At 47.9% G+C, this 27,923-nt stretch overlaps 1 protein-coding gene across 1 annotated transcript in view; it reads right to left on the bottom strand.

Annotated features, from left to right (window-relative positions):
- Nucleotides 1-9,824: 9,824 nt before the first annotated feature.
- SLFNL1 (schlafen like 1) overlaps nt 9,825-27,923 on the bottom strand; it is a 74,068-nt gene continuing 55,969 nt past the window's right edge. Inside the window, exon 5 of the mRNA XM_086958799.1 lies at nt 9,825-9,998. Within this exon, the coding sequence (XP_086814925.1) occupies nt 9,825-9,998 (174 nt within the window). The remainder of the gene's footprint in view (nt 9,999-27,923) is intronic.

Below are 27,923 nucleotides of genomic sequence, written 5' to 3'. Positions count from 1 at the left end.
GGCACATGGTTTCCCTGAAGTAACAGTCATCACCCAGTCACTCACGTCACCATTGGGTACTAACAACCCTCTCACAAAGTCACACTATGATAGCGACTTCTGCATGTAAGAGCCCTGAAGCAGCTTAATCATGGATGTGTTCCTTGCTGTCACAGGTATGTCGGTATTCACCTCTCTCGGCATAAGGGACACCGCCTACTGGCCCCCGTGCGGTCTCTGACCGTAAGCACCACAGTTTTCTGGTTGTAGGCGCAGCCTACCACATACTAATGTGAACTCACTGACTCTAATAGTCTCACCGCCATGTTTCTGATCTCTCTTATGGCCTGTGCGCCGTGTTTAACAATATTAACAATATACAGGTTACGTACTTTGCTGCTCGCGTGTATTTAATGCTGCAACCAGTGTATTTAGTACAATCAGTAATCAAACGCGCTCTCGTGTCCCCTACTGACACGATTGTGTAGAGGGCTGAACCTCACAACCAACGCCCATTTGGATAAGCCAGGCGCTCTGTGCATTGTTGTCCAGGTCCCGCTGATGACCAGAGACACATTCAGCTTGTTAGTTGGCAATAGAAATATCGGTCATAAGCTCTGTCATGCCTTCGGCAACATGTAGTTTAGTTACGCTTTGCCGCCTGTTTGTGCCAAACGCGATCCGACGACAATTGAAAAGACGCTGCTTAGAAGAATTTGAATTTGAATTTGAGTATGCCCCCATACCCCCACTCACCTGCCCGTCGGTTTCCCGGACGTCCCTCTGGGCTGTCTAATGGGGAGGTACTGACGCGGTGTACTTGCGGCCATTATATTCGTCAATGTGTAACGTCGATCATGCATATGACGTCATATTTTCGTCCCGCATTCGGGTAGATGGGTAACGTAGTTCCATACCCTATCCACTCCCTTATTGCGTGTCCGCCTCAGTTTTAGTAATTACATTGTGATTTCGCAGCTTAGATAGATAGTAGGGACTGACTATGAAAATATTGTGTTTAAACTAAAGACGAAGTCATGATTATAACTGCTCACATCTTTCTCAAATATGACTCGTTGCACCCCTCTTATCAGGGATTGAATCAGCCAACTTTATTGACAAATGCTGCTGTTGTCTTTTTCTACGTGTTAGGTTATCTATTCTGCCGATTTTCTATTGAAAAAGCCCATATTGCCCAGGTTTAGCCTTCTAACGTCAGTGAGGTTCTCCTTTTGGAATAATGTACTATTACCAAGCACGCACAATAGGTCATTCCGCACATCTTCTCCATTCTTTCTTTTTATTTGGAATATTAGGAATATTAGTTCCTGCAAGGCAATCTGTTATTCTGCGCCAAATTCTACTCTTAATTTTAAATCGCCCGTGTGTGCATATGTTTTTCAGTGTCCTGTCAGCAAACACACAAACTCGAATAGCGTCACAGCCCCTTATCATGCACTCAATTTGATAGATAGGCCACATCAGTCAACCTCTAGCTTGACAATCAGCTATTCTTTCTTTTTATTTGGAATTTGGTTCCTGCAAGGAATCCGTTATCCTGCACCAATTTCTACTCTTAATTTAAAACAGCTTGTGTGTGCATATGTTATTCTGTGTCCTCTCGCGCACTTTCTGCTTGCTGGTTGACAGGGGAGACCTGCAGAAAATCCTTCCCGTATCTGCATTAACGCTGCAACTCGCGGAACCCGCTGCGCGGGTCCCGCTTCGTTCTGTGGAGGACTACACAGGGGTGAGCAGAAGAACCAACGTATCCGGTCAGGGCTGCGAGCAGGCGGAGGCGGAGGCGCAGGACTACCTGTCCCAGGAGCGCCCGCCTGACCGCCCGCCCTCAATCAACACACCTGGGCGCTCTCCCTGCAGGATACGCCCCTCCCATCCTAACCCAGGCACTATAAAGCAAACAGATCGATCCCGCGGCGCGGGAGCGCGCGGGAGCGACCGGGAGAAGCCCGGGACAAGGGCGGGACCGTCTGTGGCCGTCCGGGGACGACCGGGGACGGGACGGGCCACCCCCCTTACACCTGGATCCTGTGATTTGTGAGGATAAGTAATAACTCTTTATCCTTTGTAACATATACCTTCTGCTTGTGTACAAACGGTGATCATGTCCACAAGGGGCAGCCGGAGCAAAACTGCAGCTGGAGGAGCCAAGGTGACTGGTCCCATTGACAATTTTATTGCAAAAGCAAATGAAGCAATAGACCAGGGTATATCTTTATTGAATCGACGTGTTTCTTTAGAGTTGGCAGAAGCAAAAAGGTCATCATTGGGTCTGCTAGCCAATGCGAAAACACCCTATCGAGACCCTGAAACACTTAATAAACCTGATGCAATAGTGGAAATACATAGCATGCCAAACACTGTTGATTTATCTGCAACTCAGTCATTATCAGAATTACAGCTGAGTTTGGAGAAGTCACCAAATTTAGATCTGATAGAGGACTTTAATACACAATTAGATATTGTAACTGAGTCCATTCCATCAGTAAACCTTGCAATCGGTCTAGATCCAATTATGATAGAGGCATCCCAAGCCATCTTCAATATTGAAAATACCTCTATCGTGAATGACACATCAAACATAAACTTGGACCGATCTGTTGCTAACTTTACTCCTGACATACCCATAGTTACCAGCAGTAATACTCTGGATGACTCAATCACTATTTCAAGGAATTTGAGAGGTCTGAGGGAGGGGGCTGTACAAAAATTACCATCACAGAAACTACCGCCACAAAAGTCAGTCACAACTGCACCCAGTTCTAAGGGGAATCCCCAGGGTCAGAAAAAGCAGGGGAAGGACCAAGCAAAGAACAGTCTTAAGAAAGGAAGTAAAAAAGGAACTGCAGATTCTGTATGTGCTGGGGAAATGCCTAGCTTAGCCCTGTTGTGCAAAGATTGTACCTCCAACAGCCAATTAATAATGAAGGTTGGAGAACTAGTCACTGCTCATCTAGCCACTATAGATACACGACTGGGACTAATAGAAAAACAATTGAATGAATTAAGCACCATAATTAAAGGACCCCCAGCAAAACCCCCAAAACCCCCTCCCCCTCCTCAGCAAAAAATCCCCCAGCCAACGCCTAAAACTAATCCACCCCCTACCGCCACAACTAACTCTAAGGCACTCCCGATGGCTAAGAACTTGACAACAAAACCAATAGTGCAAACCCCAACTGCAAAACTCCAAGATAATAACAAAAATACTGCAGGGGATAATTCCACTATTGGTAAAGATAAAGCCAATGAGGCAAATAAGGGAAATGAGTGGCACAAAGGGAAGAATAAACGATTTGCTGCTAATCTACCCCCAGGCTCAAGTCCCTATGTCGTAGTGATGACAGGAGTCCCTGAGACCCCCGATAATATAGATTAGCCATCTTGGTCGCTACTTAACAAGGTTACACATTGGTTGAATAATAATAGGCCCCTACCATCATGCTATGTAAGTAAAATCTTGACAGTACGAAGAGTACCTTGGGTAGGCCATGAGAAAAAGAGAGTCCAAGGCGACTGTGTCATTATTAATTTCAATGACCCTCGCACAGTGGATTATATTTGCTCCTGGGTTAGTGAGGGATATAACGAGGGCATTGAGACAAGGCACCTCTCATATTTCTACCCGCCAAGAGGAAATGTCAGACAAGAATGTTATGATGATTATGATTATGGTTTAGACGAAGGGTGGACCCAGGTGGGACAGAGAAACAGTTGTGGAGAATGGGGGAGAAATAACCACAGGCACAACAATAATAATAATCACTGGAATTTCCAAAGACCCCATTTAGCAAGGGATCCCACTTGGGGGTTTCCTACATCCAATAGATTCAATACATTCAATACTTTGGACATGGTAGACTGACTCCCATCACCACCCGAATTTCAAAACAACCCATTAGATGCCAGTGTTAGGGAGAAAAACATCAGCGAGCCTCAGGCAGGAAGCATACAAATAGATGAGACATATGCCACACCAGTACAAGGATTAGTTAATGCATTGGGTCAATTAGTGCCCTATGAAAAAGACGAACATGCCACACCCCATGACTTGGTGATACATGAAGGTAGTGAATACCCAAAGGAGCACAATAAGGAGTTTAAGATTATAAGCTGGAATGTTGCTGGATTACAGCAAAGGGTCTCCGATCCTGAATGGCTAAAGGTTATTTCCGATAAGGATATAATATTATTTCAGGAAACTTGGGCGACAACAGCGGTGCATATAGAGGGTTTCCACTGCTATTGTATTAATGCCAGAAAGCCTGTCTTCGGCCGACCGATTGGAGGTTTATTGATAGGGTTCAAGATAAGCATAGGACGGTCCATAAAATTGATCCATTCAAAAAATCCAAACATTCAAATAATTGAGTATACTCGAAGGGTTCCATACTATCTTATTAACTTTTATAATAACGATTTTAGCTCTACTCCGAATAGGAATTTTATCGAACTTTTCGGAGAACTATCTAAAATAGCGGAAAAACTCCATTATCAAATAAGCACCAGGACAATACTGGCAGGAGATTTTAATGCCAAGTTTATAACATCAAAAACGAACAATGCACAAATAGATAGGGCATACAAACGGGGCAAAGAACTAGAATGCTTCCTTAATGAACACATCCTAACAGATATAATGGATGTTGACAAAAAGGAGCCACTTATCTATATCCCAACCTTCAGAGGAAGAGATTTTTCTAGTACAGTGGATTATATTTTCATGTCCTCTGACTTAATAGATAGAGTTAATAAGGTCGGCGTCCTTGAAACTGCCTTTGGGGACCATAACGCTTTGGAGGTCAACATTGGCTTAGGCCCCCCGAATGCCCTTGTTCGATCCCTGGGGGCAAGGGATATTACGGTCTCAGCTAACAAATTGAGGTTAAAATGGCGAGGGGTAAATAGTGGACAAGTAACGGACACTATTATAAGTAACCATGGTCCGTTACTTGAATCATGTTCTCTGGATGATGGGAACCATTGCAGAATAGTAAAAGACTTTTCTAAACTCTGAAACACTATTAGATCCCTCTTAAGCGTCCCTATCAAACCGCTGCTCCTGAGCCAAGGTGGTTCGACCGCCACTGCTCGGCAGCAAATAAAGCTCTTCGCAGAGCTTTAAACTGTAAACCGAGAAGCATAATAGATGTGAGGACCGCTAGACTGAATTATAAAACAGCTATAGGCTCAAGGAAGGCTGCTCTACTAACTGAGCAATGCGAGGCACTAACAACTGCTGCTACCCTGGGGAGCAGCACCACTTTTTGGCCTGCCGTTAAAAAGATGCGGGATATGGGTAAGCAACTAACCCCGACGAGTTGTACCATAGCAAGTGAGCAATGGGTATTGCATTTTTCTAAAATATATGCCAGCCCTGGCGTTGTTTTAGAGGATTATACCCCAGGAACATTGGAATCCCTAGAAATCACTGTGGGGGAAGTCACCGTGGCCACTAATCAGAGCCGTGGCAACAAGGCACCTGGGCCCGACGGCTTCCCAATAGATATAATCAAGCACAACCCAGAACTCTGGGGAAATATTTTTGTCAATCTTTTCAACAGTCTACCGTTTGCCCCAATACCCGCAACTTGGTCCACGAGCATAATAGTGCCTATTTATAAAAAGGGCGAAAGATCTGATCCCGCAAATTATAGGCCTATTTCGCTCTTGGACAATACTTTAAAGATCTTGGGTAGGGTACTCTATAATAGAGTTAATGACTGGGCTGAGGAAATGGGGGTACTTGACCGTTGCCAAATGGGTTTTAGACGCAAGGTGGGAACCATCGAACAATGCCTAAATTTAAACCTTTTAATTAGCAAATATAATATTGCTAAGGCGTCACCCATTTACTTGGCGTTTATGGACTTATCGTCCGCATTTGACCTGGTAAACAGGTCAAAATTGTGGTCGATTCTATTGTTTTATGGCCTGGATCCCCCCCTGGTACATTTCCTTGCCTATTTACACAAAGATACAAAGGCACAAGTACGGATTGACATGGAGGGTACACTCTCTGGGCCAATTAATGTAGAGAGGGGGGTGAGACAGGGGTGCGTTTTAGCACCCCTGTTATTTATCATCTACATAAATGGCCTGAGCGACTCCCTAAAAAAGGTTACCCAAGATGTCCCTAAAATTAAAGGATGCCAACTACCGTGTCTTTTATACGCGGATGACGCTGTGCTTATGGGATTAACACCCAACGCCCTACGTGCACTAGTCAGGGATTTCGCATCATACATGGGGAATTTGGATTTAAAAGTAAATTTTAAAAAATCATTCATCATGTCCTGTGGGCCTGGTGCTAAGCAATTAAATTCCATCACGATAGGAGCTGATAAGTTGCTCCTAACTAAAACTTTCCCATATTTAGGTATGGTCTTTGCTGCGAACGGCCTGTGGAGTGGGCATATCGCCCACGCCACAGGCAAGTTCTCAAAGGCCATAAACTCAATTTTATCTCTCCCCAAACCGAGGAAAGTTGAAGCAACTAAAGCAATTTTAAAGATTTATAGGCTCCAATGCATCCCAGTGGCAACTTACGGTGCCGAAATTTGGGGGTCAGTAAAAACCCCCTCAATACAAAGAGAAGAGAATCAGCTCTGTAGGAAGCTACTGGGGGCTCCCATTTCATCATCAGGGTTTATTTGTCACTCGGAGCTGAATGCACCCTATATTAGTGACTTTATTGCAGCCAGGCCTGCATTCTTTTGGTTAGCTATCTGGGCAAATGAACATGCTAGCCTAACACATGACATTTTGAGGGAATGTTTAGCTTGTGACAAATGGAATAAGAACCCATGGTTCCGTGGTATACAAGAGAGTCTGTCTAGTATAGACAGGGGCAACCTCTTTTAAAATCCATCTCATATACAGAGGACTGACAAAAAAGTAGTCCAACTTGAACTGTATGCCAATTACAGGGAAAAAAGATTGTCAGAAGAGATGAAGAAACAAACTGTTGTGTCCTATATTAACAATGGTTTATTAACCCAGCAACTTCCGTTGTATTTGACATTACCAATGTGCTACTGGGAAAGATCTCTATTGTTTAGACTGAAAGCAGGAACGGTAACATTTTTACTTTGTTTTCCTTTGGGACACACCGTAGATGACAAGATTCCGTGTCCTTGTGACGGAACCAGTAAACAAAATGATCTACATTTCTTCTTCATGTGTAAGTTTTATATGAAATACATTAAATGGTTTCTAGCACCATATTTTAAAAAACGTAGACCCATTTCCCTGAACCAGTCTTATTTGATGCTTTTAAAATTGGTGGACGATGAACTCATATTTCGGACAAGCTGTTTTTTAAAAGTCATTTTTAATGTACGTAGAAGTATGGAATACCCTTGAACTACCAATGACTACTGTTCCTTTCTTGCACTTTTGAAATGCGTGACTCAGTAAATGCACTAATAATGTACTTTATAGTGTCTATTGCACCTATTGTAACTGCAATTGTAAATGTCAAATTGTTTTTTTTTTAAAGTGTGCTTTTATGGATTTTTGAAATCCGAATAAAGATTTTTGAAATTGAATTGAATTGTGTCCTGTCAGCAAACACACACACTCGAAAAGCGTCACAGCCACTCCATCCGCTGAAAAGTGGTATCAGAAGATGCTGATGTGGAGGTCTCAGAAGGTCACACTTATCTGAGTGGAGGATAAGCCTGCAGCCCTTGAGTCTCTGGAGTACATTCCAGAGGCGGCCATGGTGTGTCTCCACTGTTGTAGTGTAGATCAGTATGCCATTGCTTACATCGATGACCCCCACTAGCACTAACAGGAGTTTCTAAATAGTGTTTTACAAGACCTCACAGCGATGTAGAGGTCAAAAATCGTTTTTTTTTTATCAATGGGAGTCTAGGTGAGTAGAAAAAGTATTACTGTGCCAGGATATCGGGTCCAGTTAGATTTGGTGATATCCTGACCGAAGGCCCTTTTTGAAGAGCCAGTATGATCCTGTTATCTCACTCACCAGAACGTCCACCATCACGGTGATGTTCCTCTTGGTCCTTATTGCCAGATTTGGGAGGTGCATGCCAATGCAGAGTCTCACCTCCCCTGTTTTTTTTTTTAAAACATTTTTTATTAAGAAAAAAACAGACATCAGCAATACAATGACATCACAAGGGGAGCAATACAATAGGTATCGTTGGTACAGTAGGAGAATCACAGAATACAATCATACATGGCTGAAGGTCTAGGGTGATGGGGGGTCATCCATAGTAGGAGCCAAGGGAGGCTGACATATTTCTCCACAACAGGACTTCCACAGGCCCCATACACAAGACCATATTTTGGGACATCCATGTGACACAAACAGTCTTTTCTCTGAACACTGCCGAGTCCAAGTCTTTCTCCCAATCATGAACTGTAGGTGGGAGCGGCGCCCCCATTGCTGGGCAATATTCCTCTTGGCCAGCATTAGCCCCAACATCACCCACTGCGTCAAGCAAACATTTAAATCGGTTGATTCCCAGATGTTTAAGAGACACCTACGGGCCTCAACACGGAGCTGCACAGACAAAACGGTATTAATGATGTCATGAATATCGCGCCAGTAGGGTTGGATCTGTTCGCATTCCCAGACTATGTGGAAGAAGGTTCTCAGCTAACCACAACCCCGCCTACAGGCGTCTCCATCTGCCCATCCCATTCGTACCAATTGGGGCCCATTACATAAATCCTGTGGAAAAATTTTAGTTAGACAAGTCGGAGACGAGCTGGTATCGCCACTTCTCTGGAAGGGTAAACTGCCTCCTGCCACTCCTTATCGTCCATTTCTATTTCCTTGGAGTTAGGATTGGGGCAAAGCCAGATCACGCTGTCTCAGTAAATTTGGTTTTGCAAAAAATCCTAAGGCTTTTGTTCTGGGCTGCCTCAGATTCACACCCTTGTATGCATTAGCGGGGAAATGGTGCAAAAGTGTTTGGTTGCAGCATGAGGGTCAGTTGAAAATTATGAATTGAAAGAACAAAAATAGGGTTTGTGTGTGAAAGCTGATCTATCTCCGCTGTTTGCAGCCACTTGTAATGCATTGTGATGCTCTGCGCCATTTAGATTTGTGTACCAGCACACACTCTTAGGAAATCTGACCCACCATGTCAAAAGTGTGATTGGGCCAACATGGATTTATCCGTTTTCATTTGTCAGGCAAGAATTTCTCAGCAAATATTTTTTCACAAGGACTCATTTTTGATAGGAAGGTTGTAAATGGGTTACACAAAAGTAGATATACCCGCGATGTAATTCCTATATCTGCGTGTAAAGAAATGTCTTAAATTTTGCTTCAGCTCAGGTAGTGGAGCCATATCAAATGATTCAAACAGATTCAACAGCCTCAAGGCTATCAACTATGCTTCTAATTGGCTAGGACAAATGGCTAAAGTGGATTTTGAATATAAATTTATTAATTTAATTATTTTATCATTTATCAAATAAGAGTGCCGCCCTGGTCCAAAATTCTCGTCAAACCAAATACAGATAAGTATAACCAGTGCTGACAGCAACAGTGAAAATAAGGCAGTTGGTCTAGACAATGACGACATCAGGAACAAAAAACACATCAGCTGCCAGGATTATCAAAAATATCCCAGCCCCTCAGAGGGAGCTAGATACTATAGTGATTAACTGCACATTACAATAAAGAAACCTGTGAACTCACATATGAGTCACTGGGATCCATGAACCACAATTTCAGAATACCTGCCATAAAATGCAAATATATGTGCCTAAAGATGAAAAAGACATATATTTGCAAGTACAGTTTTATTTCTTTAACCCTTTTCATTCTTCCGGTCTGTGGCCCTTCACATGATGTGGCAGATCGTGGATTTTGCCTTCCTTTTGCTGATGGCCCCTGTCTTTTTGGACTCCTGGATGGCGTTCAGTGATTGGCTGTGCAGTGTTTCCTGCAGCTCCATCTTCTCGTTCAAAAGGACGCCTGTCCGCTCCTCCAGCCTCCTCAGCTCTGCCATCCATTTCTGTAGACAAGTAAAGAAGCATGTAGCTCAATATTATGGAAATGAGACACCTATTTCTTAATGCACTGATTTTTGTTCTCATATTTTACCTAAAGAGTTCATTTAAAGTTTATAGTTAGCAAGGTTATTAGCAAAAATGATTTTAAAAAGCCATACTAATATAGAGAAACACAATCACAGCAATCTACATTATCATTGGGAGAGGGAAAGGTCCCCCATGTGGTTCTGCACCTTAGCACACATGATATTAATGTTTGTGGGCAGAAGACGTCTGTGTGACATGGATTCCGACCTATAGAATAGCTCTGTGGCCTGGTGTAGCTCACGAAGTGCACTCTCTTTAGTGAGTGTGACTCCCACCTGCGCACAAGATGTAGAGCACTCACAGCGGTGACAGCAATAAGATTCCAGTGGCAGAATAGTTGCTTACCAGTCTCTTCTGCATTTTCAAATTGACCTGTCAGACTGCTGCTACCTGCCCCTTCGCCCATCCTCCATGTGGGACATGGATGTTGCATGTGCATGCATTACTTCTGTGAGTAGTGTGTGTGTGTGTGTGTGTGTGTGTGTGTGTGTGCTTGTGTGTGTGTGTGTGTGGAGCATGTGGGACACATGCGGCCTTTGCCATATTGGAATCCATTTTGTTTGTCATACATCCAAGTAGTACCTAATATGGATGTTTGCGGGGAGCTGCAGACAACAATGTGATTCGTAGGGTTCCTCCAGGACATTTCATGGATTTTTTTAGTGTGGAGAGGAGGAGACATAGAGTCCCTTTGAACCTTAAGGATTTCCCTATTGCCCTTCCTACCCCATTTCTCATTAGACGGGGTACCCCTTGCAAATAATTAATTGGGACAGCTTCCCTTTCTTTCAGGAGACTTCCTGTGCGCCCCACATTTGATCTAAAACGTGGCAACAAAGACCATGCCTGGTTCAGTCATGAGTGGAATAAACAGAAGACAGGAACTACTCAAAATAATTCTGAGTCATACCCGGGGAAAGCAAAGGCTCTGGTCCAGACCCCGCAACAATGGCGACTGAACGAAAGGCAGTCCTGGCCAAGCTGATAGAAGACACGAGCAACAATGAACGGGCCTGAGGCAATATGGCGAACAGAGCAGGTTGGCGGGGGCGGGGGCCTGAGACGGAGTGGAGGACATTAGGATGTACCCCCCCCCCCCCAAGTTATAGACTTCCTTGCTGGTAAGGGGATGGCGATCCATTTGCTGTTCCCGAACCCAGAGACTTTGGTTTACAATGGGTTTAGTATTGGGGTTTGTTTTCAGGTGCCTGCTAGGTAATTTGTTTACACACCTATATTTCAGTCTGAATACACCTTCTTGGGCAGAGAAAATTAGGTGGGGGAGGCTCGCTATGTGGGGCATGGGATTTTCTCCAAACACATACACACATGACAATGGTATCACAAATTTTACAGGTCATTACACTTAATGGTAAAGGGGTGAATAACCCGACAAAGGGGAAGGCAATCCTTTCCTATCTCGAAAATGCGAAAACAGACATTTGCCTCTTACAGGAAACACATTTACTGTGAGGGGCCTGGCATGGACTCAAGAGTAGAGCTTTCCCACAACAGTTTTTCTCCTCATTAACTCAGAAAGCTGCAAGGGTAAGAATACTGTTTTCTTGGTCTTTTCAAGGGAAAATATGAACAAAAGTAGTAAAGGTCAGTGGCCAACTTTTGGGATACCGCATTTACATTGGCGCAAGCATGCTACTGGTGGGGTCTGTATATGCCCCTAACAACAGGCAAGAACAATTCATCCAGGACGCAGTAAGGGCGGTGTTGGAGGCTCAAGACAATTTGATATTGCTCGGAGGGGATTTGAACTTGGTATTTAAACAGTGACCTAGATCGCTCGACACAGAGGCAGGGAGTGACAGGAGCCATCAGTGAAGGAGGTGCCCACTGGGTAAAGGAAGTAGGAATGAGAGATCTTTTCGAGAACTCCACCCAGAGACGAGAGGCTATATATTTTATTCATACACACACAAATCATATGCATGATTAGACCATTTGTTAGGCACTAGGGAAATGCAGCAGGCAGCGTGAACAATTGATATAGAGATCAGATCCTTGTCAGACCACTCAGCAGCCCAATTGGAATTAGCCCTCCCGTCTCAGCTGGGAACTTCCTGAGTCTGGCGATTGAAGAGTCTATGCTCCGTCGTCCGCAGGCGATTCAACAGGTAGGGTAGGGTAGGGAATATCGTAGAATATTTGGAGCTCACCGATTGCCCCCAGACGGAGTGGGATGCCTTAAAAGCAGTAATTAGATGGGTCTTAATAGCCATTTCAGCAGCTGACACTAAGGCCAGACGAGAGAAACACGAAAAGCTCCAAACCTGAGTGCCGGAACTGGAACACATTCACCACCGCACCAGTGCCACCCGGGTCTATAGGCAATTAGAGATAGCTAGAAAACAGCAGGCGGGATGGGACTGAGACCATGTAGAAAACTCACTTCTACGACTTGAACACGCCTAACCTTGGGGGAAACAAATGTGGGACACTGTTGGCTTCTAAACTAAAGGGGCAACACCAAACTAACACAGTAGAGGAATTGAGAACTGAGACGGGAAGGAAAATAACTAAAGATGAGGAGATATAGAAGCTACCAAATCTATTCTCTAGGGATTTATACACCACCTAAGACATTTCCCCCAAATTAGTTCACTCTTACCTAAAAACAGCTACCGCAACTAAATTAACAGCCGAGCAAGCAACTGCACTAAATTGCCCCTTTCAAATTGAAGAGGTCATAACTGCCATATCATAACTGAAACTCAACAAATCCCCAGGACCGGATGGTTTCTCAGCTCTATTTTATAAGACGTACTGCTCAATTATGGCCCACTTTCTCACTAAAGGTCTTCAATACAATCATCAGTGCAAATACACTTCCACCATCTATGCTTCACGCCTCCATCACAGTTATACCAAAACCAGGCAAAAATAAAGCAACCTGTGAGTCTTATGGACCCATTTCACTCCTTAATGTAGATGCAAAGTTACTCACTGGAATATTAGCAGCTCGACTGGCCCCACTAATGCTGGGACTTATCGCACCAGACCAATCGGGCTTCGTCCCTAACAGGCAATGCTCAGATAATACCAATCGCCTCCTCCACTTGATAGTCAAAGCTCCCCGCACACCACAGGAATTGATACTACTAGCGATCAACACTGAAAAGGCTTTAGATAGAGGGCATTGGCACACTTAGGGGTGGTGCTAAACCACTTTGGATTCAGAGAAAGTTCTGCGCATGGGTGCTGAGTGGATACAAGCTTCCAAAAGCATTGGTACAGGTGAATGGCAAGACTTCAGGCAACTTTCCATTCCAGAGAGGAACGAGGCAGGGGTGTCCTCTCTCCCCATTGCTTTTTGCCTTATATATGGAACCGTTTGCTCTACGAGTCCAAGATAATCCCGATGTGCGAGGCAGTTGCTTTTGGGGGAGTACCACTGTATCACACTATATGCAGACGATGTCATTGCCTCCCTAGATGACCCAAAGGTGACCCTTCTGTTTCTTAAGCAGAAATCGAGCATTTTGGTCAAGTATCCGGTTTCCTTATCAACATCTCTAAATCAAAGGTGCTGAGTTTGTCGGTCACCCAAGAGACCCAAATTCAGCTATCTCAGACACACTCAAACACATGGCAACCAGCAGTCACCTACCTGGGAATTCGCTTAGCACGAACCGTACAAGTAACTGCAAAGATTAACTATAAAGACCTAGTGAGTAAGACAAAAGCAGATCTAGCTAGATGGCACCCATATGTACTGTCTTGGCTAGGGACGGATCGCAGCTTTGAAAATGACAGCTTTGCCGAGAATACTGTACATATTTTTGACCCTGCCTCTTTGGCCCCTGCCGGTAGAGCTCCAAGAGTTACAACAAGCATTCCACTCCTTCGCATGGTCAAACAAATGACCCAGAATGCAAAGGGAGATCAGTATTAGCGATCCGGCAGAGGGAGGCCTGGGAATCCCATCCGTAGTCACCTATTTCCAGGCAGTACAGCTTCGATTCCTAGTTGAACGGTCCTGCCCGGAGTTGGAGAAAACGTGGTTGTTTATGGATAGGGCATTGGCGGGCTCCCCAATGTGGTAGATCCCCTTCCTGGATAAGGCTAGCCGTACCCCTAGCCTCTACCTTTCAGCCATCACTGCCCCTACTCTCAGGGTTTGGGATAAGTTGGGAGAAAGAAGGGACTTTCATCACATCGTCTCCCCTGACCCCTATAGTGGGAACCAAGCTTTTACACCTGGAATAAAGCATAGGGAGTTTGAGGCCTGGCAGAAACCTAGTTGCTGATCGATAGGCCATGTTTGACATAAATGGCCCCATTCTGTTCAGTTCCTTGAGAGAAGATGGCATACTCCAAGAGGAACAAAGATTTTGCTACACTCAAATTAGACATTGGGTTATGAATCAAGAGACTAGAGAAGCAGTACAACGGCATTTAACTCCCTTTGAAAAATAACCTCAGATAAGCGATTAGTCTTGGATTTATACAAAATTGTAATGGGCCCAGGGATAGAGAAGAAATCAGCAGCTCAACAATGCTGGGAGAGAGAGCTGGGTAGAGAACTGACCCGAAAGGAGTGGAAAGACATTTATCATAGAGCTCGACGATCAGTCCTCAACACTACATGCACAGAAACAGCAGTGAAAATAGTCTCCTATTGGTACTTAACCCAAACTCACCTACACAAAATAGACACTGCACGAGAGAGCAAAGATGGAGATGTCTCACAGCGAAGGGCACGCATATACTATGGGCCTGCTCAAAACTGACACACTTTTGGGAGGGCATTCTAACAGAAATTGACATGCATTTATCTACCCAGTTAACCATATTCCCCTTATATGTTATCTTGGGCCTCCCAAATCTACTCACCTATCCGCTTACGCCACAAAGAGGTAGGCAAAAAACGTTAGCACTTCGAGCAGCACACCAAGCTATACTAGCGTTTTGGGGCAGTGATAAAATCCCAACTAGGCTTAACTGGCTACTTAGGACCTGGGGTCTATTAGGTATGGAGCGCCTCTCTTCAGCTGCAAAGTCGGAGGGAGACACCTTCTGGGAAATATGGCACCCATTCCTTACACTTCTCTCTCAATAATTCACTGAACTTACCTGCCCTTGATACCTCAGTCTACTATGACTAACAGAAGCCCCCCTCCCAACAGACACCTCTCAAGATCCAGGAGGCGAGAAAGGTTCATAAAAGGTTCTAGCACTAGGGCAGGCACCTTGGGATTGAGGGAGAGGGAGGCTGGAATTGGGGTTTCTTTTTGCATTTATTTCTCTTTTTGTTACTTGATAAAATGGTGCACCGACGCCGAAGAGGCTGAATGTTGACGCTGAGTCAGATAATACAATTTGCTATATCTTTTTTTGCAACAATAAAATAATTTAAACATAAAATAATTCTGAGTCTTAGAGATGAATGGTGGAAAAGACAACTACTGCTTCCAACTTTAGGTATAAAGATGGGACAAAAAAATCCAGCTATTATGCCAAGACATCTCCACCAGAAATCAGGGTCTTCACATCAGTGATATAGAGAAACTCTATGGGCTCCAGAGTTTGGGTAACTAACGCCATGTTTCCATGCCACATTGGAGACCAGAAACCTGAGAGCTTCTAATAAGACCTCTAGGAAGGACAGCCTGGCCATTGCTTCGAGATAGAAAGCTGATTGGCTGCTCAGGATAGGCATTAGCGGTGCCTTTGCACGAGGACGACACTGCTCAGGAGAGATGGGGCTGAAGAAGTCTAGAAGCAGGACAAACCAAAGCCACAGGCTGCATCACTAGAGCAAGAACTGCACTCCTCTATGACAGTGAAGTCTGGAAGCCCTGGACTGTTCCTGCAGTGTGAACAGAATCCAATGTGCTTGAACACAATTCAACCCTGCACAAGCCCCCTTGAAGAAGCATGTGCCAGAGAAGCCTGACCACGATCTGCGGTCTCCATTTGAAAGATTTAGTCCTGGGGAGATTTTTCTGCAACTAAATGTAGCGCACATGTCCGGAACTCCAGCCGGAAGTAGCCATCTATCATGTCTAGTTGGTGGCTACTTGATTGGCTTGAAGAAGAATCCATGCAGCAAGATTTGCTGGACTAGAGCACAAAAAAATCACAATGCAACCTCCGCTCCAGCTGCTGATGGTGCTGCCAGTGCTGATCTGAGCCAGTACATACAGGCACCATTGTCATGGACTGTGGCCACGTTGGATGGGCTGCAGCAAAGACTGTGCCATCCTTGTCCAGGAGGCCACCCCTGATGTGCATCACATTAAGCAGGTAGTGTTGTATTGTTGGTCGACAGACAATGTAGGCACTGCCAGCCTTGTTCAATTAAAATGGATATTTAGGTATTGTGCAATCAGGGAAGATACCAAACTGGGGAGGAGGAGGGGGCAGAAATTCATATGACAAGGAGTGAGTAGGGGAACATATTGGCCCAAGCCAGAGACCCTTAGCATGGACAATCAGTTCCCTTGACACCTATGATATTTATTTAGTTGAAAAGTTTTATATAGCGCTGGCTAGACCCGGAGGTATCAGAGCGCTTTACATGAGGACGAACATTGTTTCAGAGCATAGTTACAAGTTACATGAGTTAGTGGAGCGTAGTAACATGCATTAAAAACATAGATGTAAGGAAAAAAAGAAAAAAGCAGGCAAGGGGAGAGAGGATAGGAGCAGCGGAGCTAGACCAAGAATGACAGAGGGAAAGAGTTGGGGGAGGGTGAAGGAAAACACAACCAGAGTAGAAACCGTGTCCAACGTCCGGTGTGCTGTGATCCCAGTGGAAGAGGTATCATTCCCACACTTCCGCTGTGTGGTTCCCTTTGTGCTGTGGACTCTCTCAGAGGGGTCTCTGAAACTCCAGGGCATAAATACTGGATCCCTACCCAACAAGGGGAGGAGTGCTTTGGCAAGGGGCGCTATTCCCACACCTCCGCTGTGTGTGGCTCCCTTGACACTGTGGACTCTCTCAAGGGGGTCTCTGAGACTCTTGGGTATAAATGCTGGATCCCTCCCCAACAAGGGGAGAAGGAGTGCTTTGGTAAAGGACACACACAATGGTGGGTAACACATAGTTACATTGTTACAGTTACAGTTACAGCTACCAGTATAAGCTTAGGAGAGAAACGTAAGCTTACACAATAATATAAGATATTAGTGCGTAGCATATCCAAGACACACGTCATATGGGGAATGGAAGGTAGTGGGGAAAGGTAAACAGGGGAAAGGAAAGCAGACAGTATCAGGTAGATCTGAAGGGGGAAAGTACCCCAGGGGGAACAAAGCGTGTCCCAGAGCCAGACTCCGCTAAAGCTGCATAGGACAGCTCCACCAGGCGGCCGCTATGATACGAATCCTGGAGACTGTTTAGTACTTTTGCAGAAAGAATAGCATTGAGGGTTGTACTGTGGGAGCAGCCTAGGAGGTATACCCCACCAACGTTACCCATGTTGCAGAATATTGACAGTGATTTCTGCTCTCTGATATCTTTGTACAGTCTTGTGTTTTGACTGATTAGGAAATTAACTTTTCATTTTTAAAGCCTAAGCAAAGACTGACAATTGAGATATTAATTACAACAGATGTTTTTTTGAGTTCTGAGTCTCTAACCATAAATCCACCTCCCTGGGTAACATTTAAATTGCTTATCTTCACTGCACTGATGGTAAAGTGGTAAAGGGATAAACTTGGTGCTTACTTTTGGGCTCACTGGTAAGATTAAGCTCTAAATGGCACTTATTGTCACAGTCTTAGCCCAATAACCCTGTTTGATGGGGACTGGGAAGGTTCTCACACACTGCATACAATCTATCATAGTGTTGTAATCTCTCACAAAACAAAGCCCCACATTTTAGTCCGAACAAGAGGGTTTATTAAAGATGAGCTCTTTCCACCACTAACAGTTCCTGCCAGACTCCATTCCAACTGCCTGAGCTTAGCACCTGTTGGAGAGATTGAAGCTTACAGGGTTCCAACATGTTTTTTTATTATTATTTTATTTGAACATTTTAAAGTATAACATGCACATGCAGTCATATACAATAAAAATTACTGGTTGCTAGATGGACCTATATTGGACGTCTACAGAGTGGTTTGAATCACAACTTAAACAATAATACATTCAAGGTACTCAATAACCTGAGATTAGAATGTAAGAATACAGAATGCCTATTATGGGGTTCCCAAGATCAACTAGAACAACTCCCTCAGATATAACAGAGACATGCAATCAACAATACAAAATCCGATTCAGCCTCTGTGGTTATCAGTGTTTACTTCCGGTTCTCCAGTTTCCTTGCCGACCAGATACTGCTGACATAGCCCCCAAAATCCTTTGGGTCTGTTCTGAGAAGGTGATAGCTCTTTGTAGATTTCTGACTGCATGTTACGGAATGTATGTCTTTTGACCAGTCTTCAATTTTAGGAACTTGGCCTCTAGCTCAATAGATTGCTATTCTGTGTTTGGCAAGTAATACTCCTATCGCAACCAACCGTCTTACCTCCTTTTTAGGGCTCGCCTGCTGTGCGCATGCGCACAGCTGGAAGCTCTATAGGGGCTTATCCAGTGTTTAACCACCACTGGCGATTCCACTGGCGATTCCTTTGAGTGCATGTGCTTTTTAGGTCATTGCGCAAGCGCAAGCCCTAAAAAGCGCGTGCACAATGCCACCAGCCGCCTGCCTGCCTGCCTCGCATTACCACATCAAAGGCAGCTTCTCAGCGTGCGCTCATCCCCTAATTATTCACGGCCGGCAGGCCGTACTTTCAGTTTCACGGCCCCCGGCCCCCGGCCGTGTCTCCTTTTATGCTAACTCCCTCTGTACCTCTCCTTGCATCCTCCTCTTTACTCTGCTATTATTTAATTGAAATGACTCACTGACTGACTTCTAACCATTTGTTTCACTTCGATAACGATCTGCAACCTTTAATAAACCTTCAGGGTTCCGTTTTAAATTCTTGTCTCGTTTTCATTGTAAAGCATAATGTGCTTTTACCATTTACATTGTGGTTTGCATTGAAATGTATTTGACAAGTTCCAGCTGAGGTGCAACACAAGCCTTAGTGCATTAACACCACATCTGGTCCATCAAAAGCGCTTTAAATTTGACATGAGCAGAAAAAGCGTTATCAGGGTCACACCGCCGCTCTAGCGCCTCGACTCCCCCACACCTGGAGACGCTCTGCCCGCTTAGTTACTGCGCACGGCGCGCGCCGCCACCCTCCCAGCCTTGAGGTTCAGCTAGGTGGAGCTATCTGGAGCCCGGTGGCCCCTGGGGAGGCGGAAAATTACCAACTACCTGGTAATTAGCAAAGTTCAGTGAGAACAGATTTAAATCTGAGCCACTGGTGCCGTACGGAAGGAGTCGTCTCTGAGCAGCTAATTAAGTCTGCCGTGGAGAGTTGGGGCGTCCGCGAGTGCTGCAGCAGCAGAACGAGGGGGCAACTTGCACCGCGCCTCGGGAGTTATTACTGCTTCACACTTGGGCAACTCCTCTCGCAGGCGCCCCGGGGGCGCTCAACATTAAACTCTTAATTTGAAAATGTTGATTCTTCCCCAGCAAAGTGCCTGACATGGCATCACGGAGGCGGTAATCCTGGCGGAATGAAGAGACAACGAAAGCAGCAGCAGAGAATCAATGTCATTGCGATTCCAGGCAAGTTCTTCGATCTGCAACCTTTAATAAACCTTCAGGGTTCCGTTTTAAATTCTTGTCTCGTTTTCATTGTAAAGCATAATGTGCTTTTACCATTTACATTGTGGTTTGCATTGAAATGTGTTTGACAAGTTCCAGCTGAGGTGCAACACAAGCCTTAGTGCATTAACACCACATCCGGTCCATCAAAAGCGCTTTAAATTTGACATGAGCAGAAAAAGCGTTATCAGGGTCACACCGCCGCTCTAGCGCCTTGACTCCCCCACACCTGGAGACGCTCTGCCTGCTTAGTTACTGCGCACGGCGCGCGCCGCCACCCTCCCAGCCTTGAGGTTCAGCTAGGTGGAGCTATCTGGAGCCCGGTGGCCCCTGGGGAGGCGGAAAATTACCAACTACCTGGTAATTAGCAAAGTTCAGTGAGAACAGATTTAAATCTGAGCCACTGGTGCCGTACGGAAGGAGTCGTCTCTGAGCAGCTAATTAAGTCTGCCGTGGAGAGTTGGGGCGTCCGCGAGTGCTGCAGCAGCAGAACGAGGGGGCAACTTGCACCGCGCCTCGGGAGTTATTACTGCTTCACACTTGGGCAACTCCTCTCGCAGGCGCCCCGGGGGCGCTCAACATTAAACTCTTAATTTGAAAATGTTGATTCTTTCCCAGCAAAGTGCCTGACATGGCATCACGGAGGCGGTAATCCTGGCGGAATGAAGAGACAACGAAAGCAGCAGCAGAGAATCGATGTCATTGCCATTCCAGGCAAGTTCTTGTGCTTGGCACTGTTTTTTTAGGGCTCGCCTGCTGTGCGCATGCGCACAGCTGGAAGCTCTATAGGGGCTTATCCAGTGTTGAACCACCACTGGCGATTCCACTGGCGATTCCTTTGAGTGCATGTGCTTTTTAGGTCATTGTGCAAGCGCAAGCCCTAAAAAGCGCGTGCACAATGCCACCAGCCGCCTGCCTGCCTGCCTTGCATTACCACATCTCTCTCAGTCCCTACCGTAGGTCTCATGGGGACCACAGGAGTCTCGCTGAGTCCATTTCACTTGTTGCATACCCACAGATGCACCCACCACATAGCTCCACCGACACAGCTCCACATATGCACCCACCACACAGCTCCACCGACACAGCTCCACCGATGCACCCACCACACAGCTCCACTGAGGCACCCACCACACAGCTCCACCGAGGCACCCACCACACAGCCCTACCGATGCACCCACCACACAGCTCCACCGATGCACCCACCACACAGCTCCACCGATGCACCCACCACCCAGCTCCACCGATGCACCCACCACACAGCTCCACCGAGGCACCCACCACACAGCTCTACCATGCCCCACCACACAGCTCCAACGATGCACCCACCACACAGCTCCACCGATGCACCCACCACACAGCTCCACCGACACAGCTCCACCGATGCACCCACCACACAGCTCCACTGAAGCACCCACCACACAGCTCCACCGAGGCACCCACCACACAGCTCCACCGAGGCACCCACCACACAGCCCTACCGAGGCACCCACCACACAGCTCCACCGATGCACCCACCACACAGCTCCACCGATGCACCCACCACACAGCTCCACCGACACAGCTCCACCGATGCACCCAACACACAGCTCCACTGATGCACCCACCACACAGCTCCACCGATGCACCCACCACACAGCTCCACTGATGCAGCCACCACACAGCTCCACCGATGCAGCCACCACACAGCTCCACCGACACAGCTCCACCAACACAGCTCCACCGACACAGCTCCACCGATGCACCCACCACCCAGCTCCACCGATGCACCCACTACACAGCTCCACCGACACAGCTCCACCAATGCACCCACCACACAGCTCCACAGATGCATCCACCACACAGCTCCACCGATGCAGCCACCACACAGCTCCACCGACACAGCTCCACCGATGCACCCACCACCCAGCTCCACCGATGCACACACCACACAGCTTCACCGACACAGCTCCACCGATGCACCCACCACACAGCTCCACCGATGCACCCACCACACAGCTCCACCGATGCACCCACCACACAGCTTCACCGAGGCACCCACCATACAGCTTCACCGAGGCACCCACCATACAGCTCCACCAAGGCACCCACCACACAGCTCCACAGATGCACCCACCCCACAGCTCCTCCGAGGCACCCACCACACAGCTCCACTGATGCACCCACCACACAGCTCCACCGACACAGCTCCACCGATGCACCCACCACACAGCTCCACTGAGGCACCCACCACACAGCTCCACCGAGGCACCCACCACACAGCTCCACCGAGGCACCCACCACACAGCTCCACGGAGGCACCCACCACACAGCTCCACGGAGGCACCCACCACACAGCTCCACCGAGGCACCCACCACACAGCTCCACCGAGGCACCCACCACACAGCTCCACCGAGGCACCCACCACACAGCTCCACCGAGGCACCCACCACACAGCTCTACCATGCCCCCACCACACAGCTCCACCGATGCACCCACCACACAGCTCCACCGACACTGCTCCACCGATGCACCCACCACCCAGCTCCACCGATGCAGCCACCACACAGCTCCACCGATGCAGCCACCACACAGCTCCACCGATGCAGCCACTACACAGCTCCACCGATGCACCCACCACACAGCTCCACCGACACAGCTCCACCGATGCACCCACCACCCAGCTCCACCGATGCACCCACCACCCAGCTCCACCGATGCACCCACCACACAGCTCCACCGACACAGCTCCACCGATGCACCCACCACCCAGCTCCACCGATGCACCCACCACACAGCTCCACTGATGCAGCCACCACACAGCTCCACCGACACAGCTCCACCGATGCACCCACCACCAACGATGCACCCACCACACAGCTCCACCGACACAGCTCCACCGATGCACCCACCACACAGCTCCACCGAGGCACCCACCACACAGCTCCACCGATGCAGCCACCACACAGCTCCACCGACACAGCTCCACCGATGCACCCACCACCCAGCTCCACCGATGCACACACCACACAGCTCCACTGACACAGCTCCACTGATGCACCCACCACACAGCTCCACCGATGCACCCACCACACAGCTTCACCGAGGTACCCACCATACAGCTCCACCAAGGCACCCACCATACAGCTCCACCGAGGCACCCACCACACAGCTCCTCCGAGGCACCCACCACACAGCTCCACAGATGCACCCACGACACAGCTCCACAGATGCACCCACCACACAGCTCCACAGATGCACCCACCACACAGCTCCACAGATGCAGCCACCACACAGCTCCACCGAAGCACCCACCACACAGCTCCACCGATGCACCCACCACCGCCAAGGCACCCACCACACAACTCCGCCGAGGCACCCACCACACAGCTCCACCGATGCACCCACCACACAGCTCCACCGATGCGCCAACTAAGCTCCACCAATGCACCCACCACACAGCTCTACCAATGCACCCACTAAGCTCCACCGATGCACACACCACTCAGCGCAACCACAGCATCACTCAGCGCAACCACAGCATCACTCAGCACCACCACAGCATCACTCAGCACCACCACAGCATCACTCAGCACCACCACAGCATCACTCAGCGCAACCACAGCATCACTGGTTCAAATATGTTCTTTCAATGTTTCAAACTGTTTTCAAGCTTTCACGCTTTATTACAAATCACAAAAAGATGTTAATATTTCACTTCTGTTCTTGGATTTTCATCGCAATAAAAAACACTGAACTAGCAGCCTGATTCATGAAGTGAAATTGCGCCCGCAATCGCTGCGAAAACGCAAATGCGGGCGCAATTTCCGTAATCGGCATTCAACAACAAAATAGCGAATTCGCTAACACATATTAGCGAATTAGCTAATATAATCGCAGAATCCCTGCCGCTGAGCATTAGCGATTCGGTAATAGCGACACACCACGGAATCTGCGAAAATAATAGCGAATTCGCAATAGAAAATCGCAATCGGCATTCAAGAAAAATCGCAATTTGCGAAAAACCCAAAAATCGCTATTTGCACGGCGCAAAATAAGGACAACTCAAAGCAGGTGGTAACCATGAAAGGCATAGAAAATATTTTTTCAAAAAACCGTTGTCCTATCACCAACAGGGCCAGGCCTGACCAATCACACATAAGGACATTCAGCAGCAGCATTAGGCTTTCCACAATGCCTGGGATGTACATGGTGGTGAGGCGGCGAAGGCTACAGCGAGCAGCACGGAGGAGACGCATGAGGCAGGCAAGGATTTACCGGCTGCGGGTCACCTTGCTGGGCCAAACCAGAGAACAGATTTATGCTAAATACAGGCTGAATGGGGAAATGATCACCTGGCTGATACAATAACTCGACCCCATCATGCAGCACCCAACAAGGCGAAACAATTCTGTGCCCACACATGTGCAGGTATTGTGTAGCCTGCACCTCCTGGCCTCCGGAAGCTTCCAGGGGGTAGTAGCGGCCGCTGGGGGAATATCCCAGCCCACCATGTCACGCTGCCTCAACAGTTTTGTAGACGCCATGCTCACCCAGCTACACCGTCACATCAAATTCCCCGCCAGCCAACAGGAATTGGACATGACAAAGCTACAATTCTACAATGTAGCCCATTTTCCACATGTGCTCGGATGCATAGACTGTACCCACGTCGCCGTCTGCCCACCAGCTGGCATGGAGTATATGTTCCGCAACAGAAAGTGCTACCACTCCCTCAACATCCAGATGGTCTGCAATGCCAAGACATACATCACTGACATTGTCTCACGGTACCCAGGGAGTACCCATGACTCCTTCATCTTCCGGCACAGCGCACTCCACACACGGCTGGTCAGGGGAGAGTTTGGGGAAGGACACCTACTTGGTAAGTACACTTTGATTGAAATGTCACATTGCAAAGATGTAACAGCGCAGCACAGGCAATCACCATCTGCTCCTCCCATTCAGGTGACAGTGGCTACGCCCTCCGTGAATACCTCCTGACCCCATACCTCAACCCTGCTACACCCCAGCAACGGCGCTACAATATTGCTCACATACGGACAAGAAATTGCATAGAAAGGACATTTGGCCTGCTCAAGAGCAGGTTCCGCATACTGCACAAGACAGGTGGGGCCATGTATTACAGTCCTGCAAAGTGCTGCCGCATAGTGGCTGTCTGCGCAATACTACATAACATTGCAACCAAGCGCCGGATACCTGTTGACATCTCTGGCAGTGAATCTGAGGGGGACAACCAGCCACCTGCACATGCGCGCCATGCACAAGGGGAGACCCCAGCAGAAGGGCACAGACGTCGCAACCACATCACAGTGAACAGTTTCTAGTACAACCACTGCCATCACCCCACTAATCAACAATGCATGCAAAATGTAAAGAAGACACAACGCTAATGTGTGTAGGAAAAGAAATGTATTTGTTCAATTCACAAAAGTAAATGTAATGGTCCGTGCCAAAGGTCAAAATAAAAGTACCTGTTCAATTCACAAAAGTAAATGTAATGGTCCGTGCCAAAGGTCAAAATAAAAGTACCTGTTCAATTCACAAAAGTAAATGTAATGGTCCGTGCCAAAGGTCAAAATAAAAGTACCTGTTCAATTCACAAAAGTAAATGTAATGGTCCGTGCCAAAGGTCAAAATAAAAGTACCTGTTCAATTCACAAAAGTAAATGTAATGGTCCGTGCCAAATTAGTCCCACAAACAGTATTACGCCATACTGCTGTGCTTGCCAGGCTTCACCTCAGCCTGTGCCAGTGGTGATTACAGTCCTCTAGGTGTGCCTAGAGCGTGACCCTCCACAACGCCTCTGAGGGCCTTCCTCCTCCGGGGCGTCAGGCAATGGGGGGGTCCTGGTGCTGCGGGTGGGTAGTGGGGCCTGTGAGGCTGATTGCGAGCTCAGGCTGGACGCCCCCTCACTCGCATCATCACCCCCCACAACAGATGGAATGGGTGGAGGGTGAAGAGCCACGACAGCCGTGGTGAGGGTCTCCAGCACCCTCGACATGTCCACACTGCACTGTATGACAGTGTGCTGCTGTGTCAGACAGCGCCTCGCCAATAGGGATGTGGCATTTGCCGACACATAGCTTGCCCTGCTGTAGGTGCCAAGCTGGGTCAACAGTTGGCGGTGGTGCCGGCGTTGGCCACCGTACATTCTATTCATGGCGCGGGTGTTAGCCTCCACGGCTGCAGCAATGCGGGCCATTCCATTGCCCACACCGGCCAGGTCGGCCCTCATGCCTTCAATCTGTGTAGCAACACATGCCACGTTGCGGCCAATGTTGCATAGTTGGAGGTGAATTGCCCCCTGCTGCCGTGCCTGGCGCTGGTGTATGTGCAGCATCCGTCGCTCGATGCTGAGCCGCGCCTGTCCATCACCATTGGCCCGCCTGGTAGCAGCTGCGGATCGCTGGCGTGACCTGCCACGCCTGCCCTGCTGGCCGGATTGTGAGGCTGGGGGCTGACTGGACAGTGGCGCAGCCACGGATGTTGAGGTGCCAGCTGATGGGGGTGAGGCCACCGGTGTTGCAGGTGTGCTCGTCGCTGGGGGTGTGCCTGCTGGTGTGGCTGTGGCAGTCGCTGCGGGGGCCACAGGAGTGACTGACCTGGCTGCAGCTCTGGGAGGAGCAGCGGTGGCAGGGAGCACAATGGGGGCTGCGATGGCAGCAGATGAGGGCGCTGCAGCAGTTGCAGGTGGGACGCTGCTGGTGATAGTTGATGGTGGTACAGTTGCAGCGTTAGGGGCTGATGCCTGGGTATGTGTTGGCTCCTCCAGGACGCTGTCGTCAATCACCAGCCTGTCACTGTCACTGGTATCTCCACCTGTGGGGGTAAGTGGAGGACCATTAGTTGTATGCATCTGGCAGACGTGCAGTTGCTACATGCATGCTGGGTGACATTCCCTGAATGGCAGTGGCTTTGTGTGCATTGGGACCTGACTACATCTCCCACAATGGCAGCATTGTGGTACTACTACATTGTGGCCAGACTACATCTCCCACAATGCTTCAGGACAATCCTTGATGTGCAACAATTACATGCCTATGGGACATTGGGGGGGCCTATTTGGTCATGGACATCCATAGGGGGCAGGGTCGCAGTCGCATGCCACTTACCTTGGGTGTCTTGTGTGGGGGCGGATGAGTCCAGTGCAGTGAAACCCACAACGGCCTCCATCTCGAGGGTGTTTTCCACCTGGTCCTCCAGGGCGGTGTTCGGTGGTACCGTCGGACCTCCTCCTCCTGTGCCCGAGGACTCCCCAAGGCGCGCCGCCACCTTCTCCTTGGCACGGCCTCGGAGGTCGTACCACCTCTTTTTCAGTTCTTCAAGGGACCTGGCCGCCACTCCCACCGAGTTAACTGCAGAGGCTATCCCCTGCCAAATGCGCCTCTTCTCCATTTCCGGGACCCTCCTGGAATTTGCACCGAACAGTTGGTCGTGGTTAGCCACGACTCCCTCGATGAGGTGCTCCAGCTCCTGCTCGCTGAATTTGAGCTTTCGCTTCCTCCCAGTCGAGCTGCTGGTCCCTGGTGCAGCTTCCTCTGCCATGTTATGGGTTGTGGCTCTGTGGTTCACTCTACAAGCCAAGATGTGCAGCTGCTCTTCTATCTGCTCCCTGTCTCTCTGCCTCAATGTGCAAAATGGTGCTGGGAACCGGCAGCTTCCTGGTTGTGATGTCATCACTGGGCTCGAAATGCGACTTCCCGTTTTCCCGATCTCGCGAGTTTGCGATCTCGCAAATAGCGATATCGCTAATAGCGATATCGCTATTTGCGAGATCGCAGTCCAGCCGCGGGTAGGCCGAAATAGCGATTAATCTGCGATTAATCGCAATTTCGATCGGATCGCTATCGGATTTTGCGATCGCGTGCGAATCGCTTTTTTTTATCGCAATTCTTCATGAATTCGGATTTGCGATTTCTGAATAGCGACTCGCTATTTTTCGCTATTTCAGAATCGCAAATGCCGATTTTCATGAATATGGCGGATAATCTTCACAAAAGTTATTTACGAAAGTTTAAGCTATTGCCATTACAAATTAAATAAATTATTTAAGTATTAATTATTTAAAAAAATTAAAAGCCATTGTTATTTGTAATATTAATACATCTAAGTCACGTAAATACAAAACATGTTGCATTACAAATGCTATAGG

Source organism: Lissotriton vulgaris, chromosome 2_1 (assembly GCF_964263255.1).
Source record: "Lissotriton vulgaris chromosome 2_1, aLisVul1.2, whole genome shotgun sequence".
Lineage (NCBI taxonomy): Eukaryota > Metazoa > Chordata > Amphibia > Caudata > Salamandridae > Lissotriton > Lissotriton vulgaris.
This window is presented reverse-complemented; position numbering and strand designations above follow the sequence as displayed.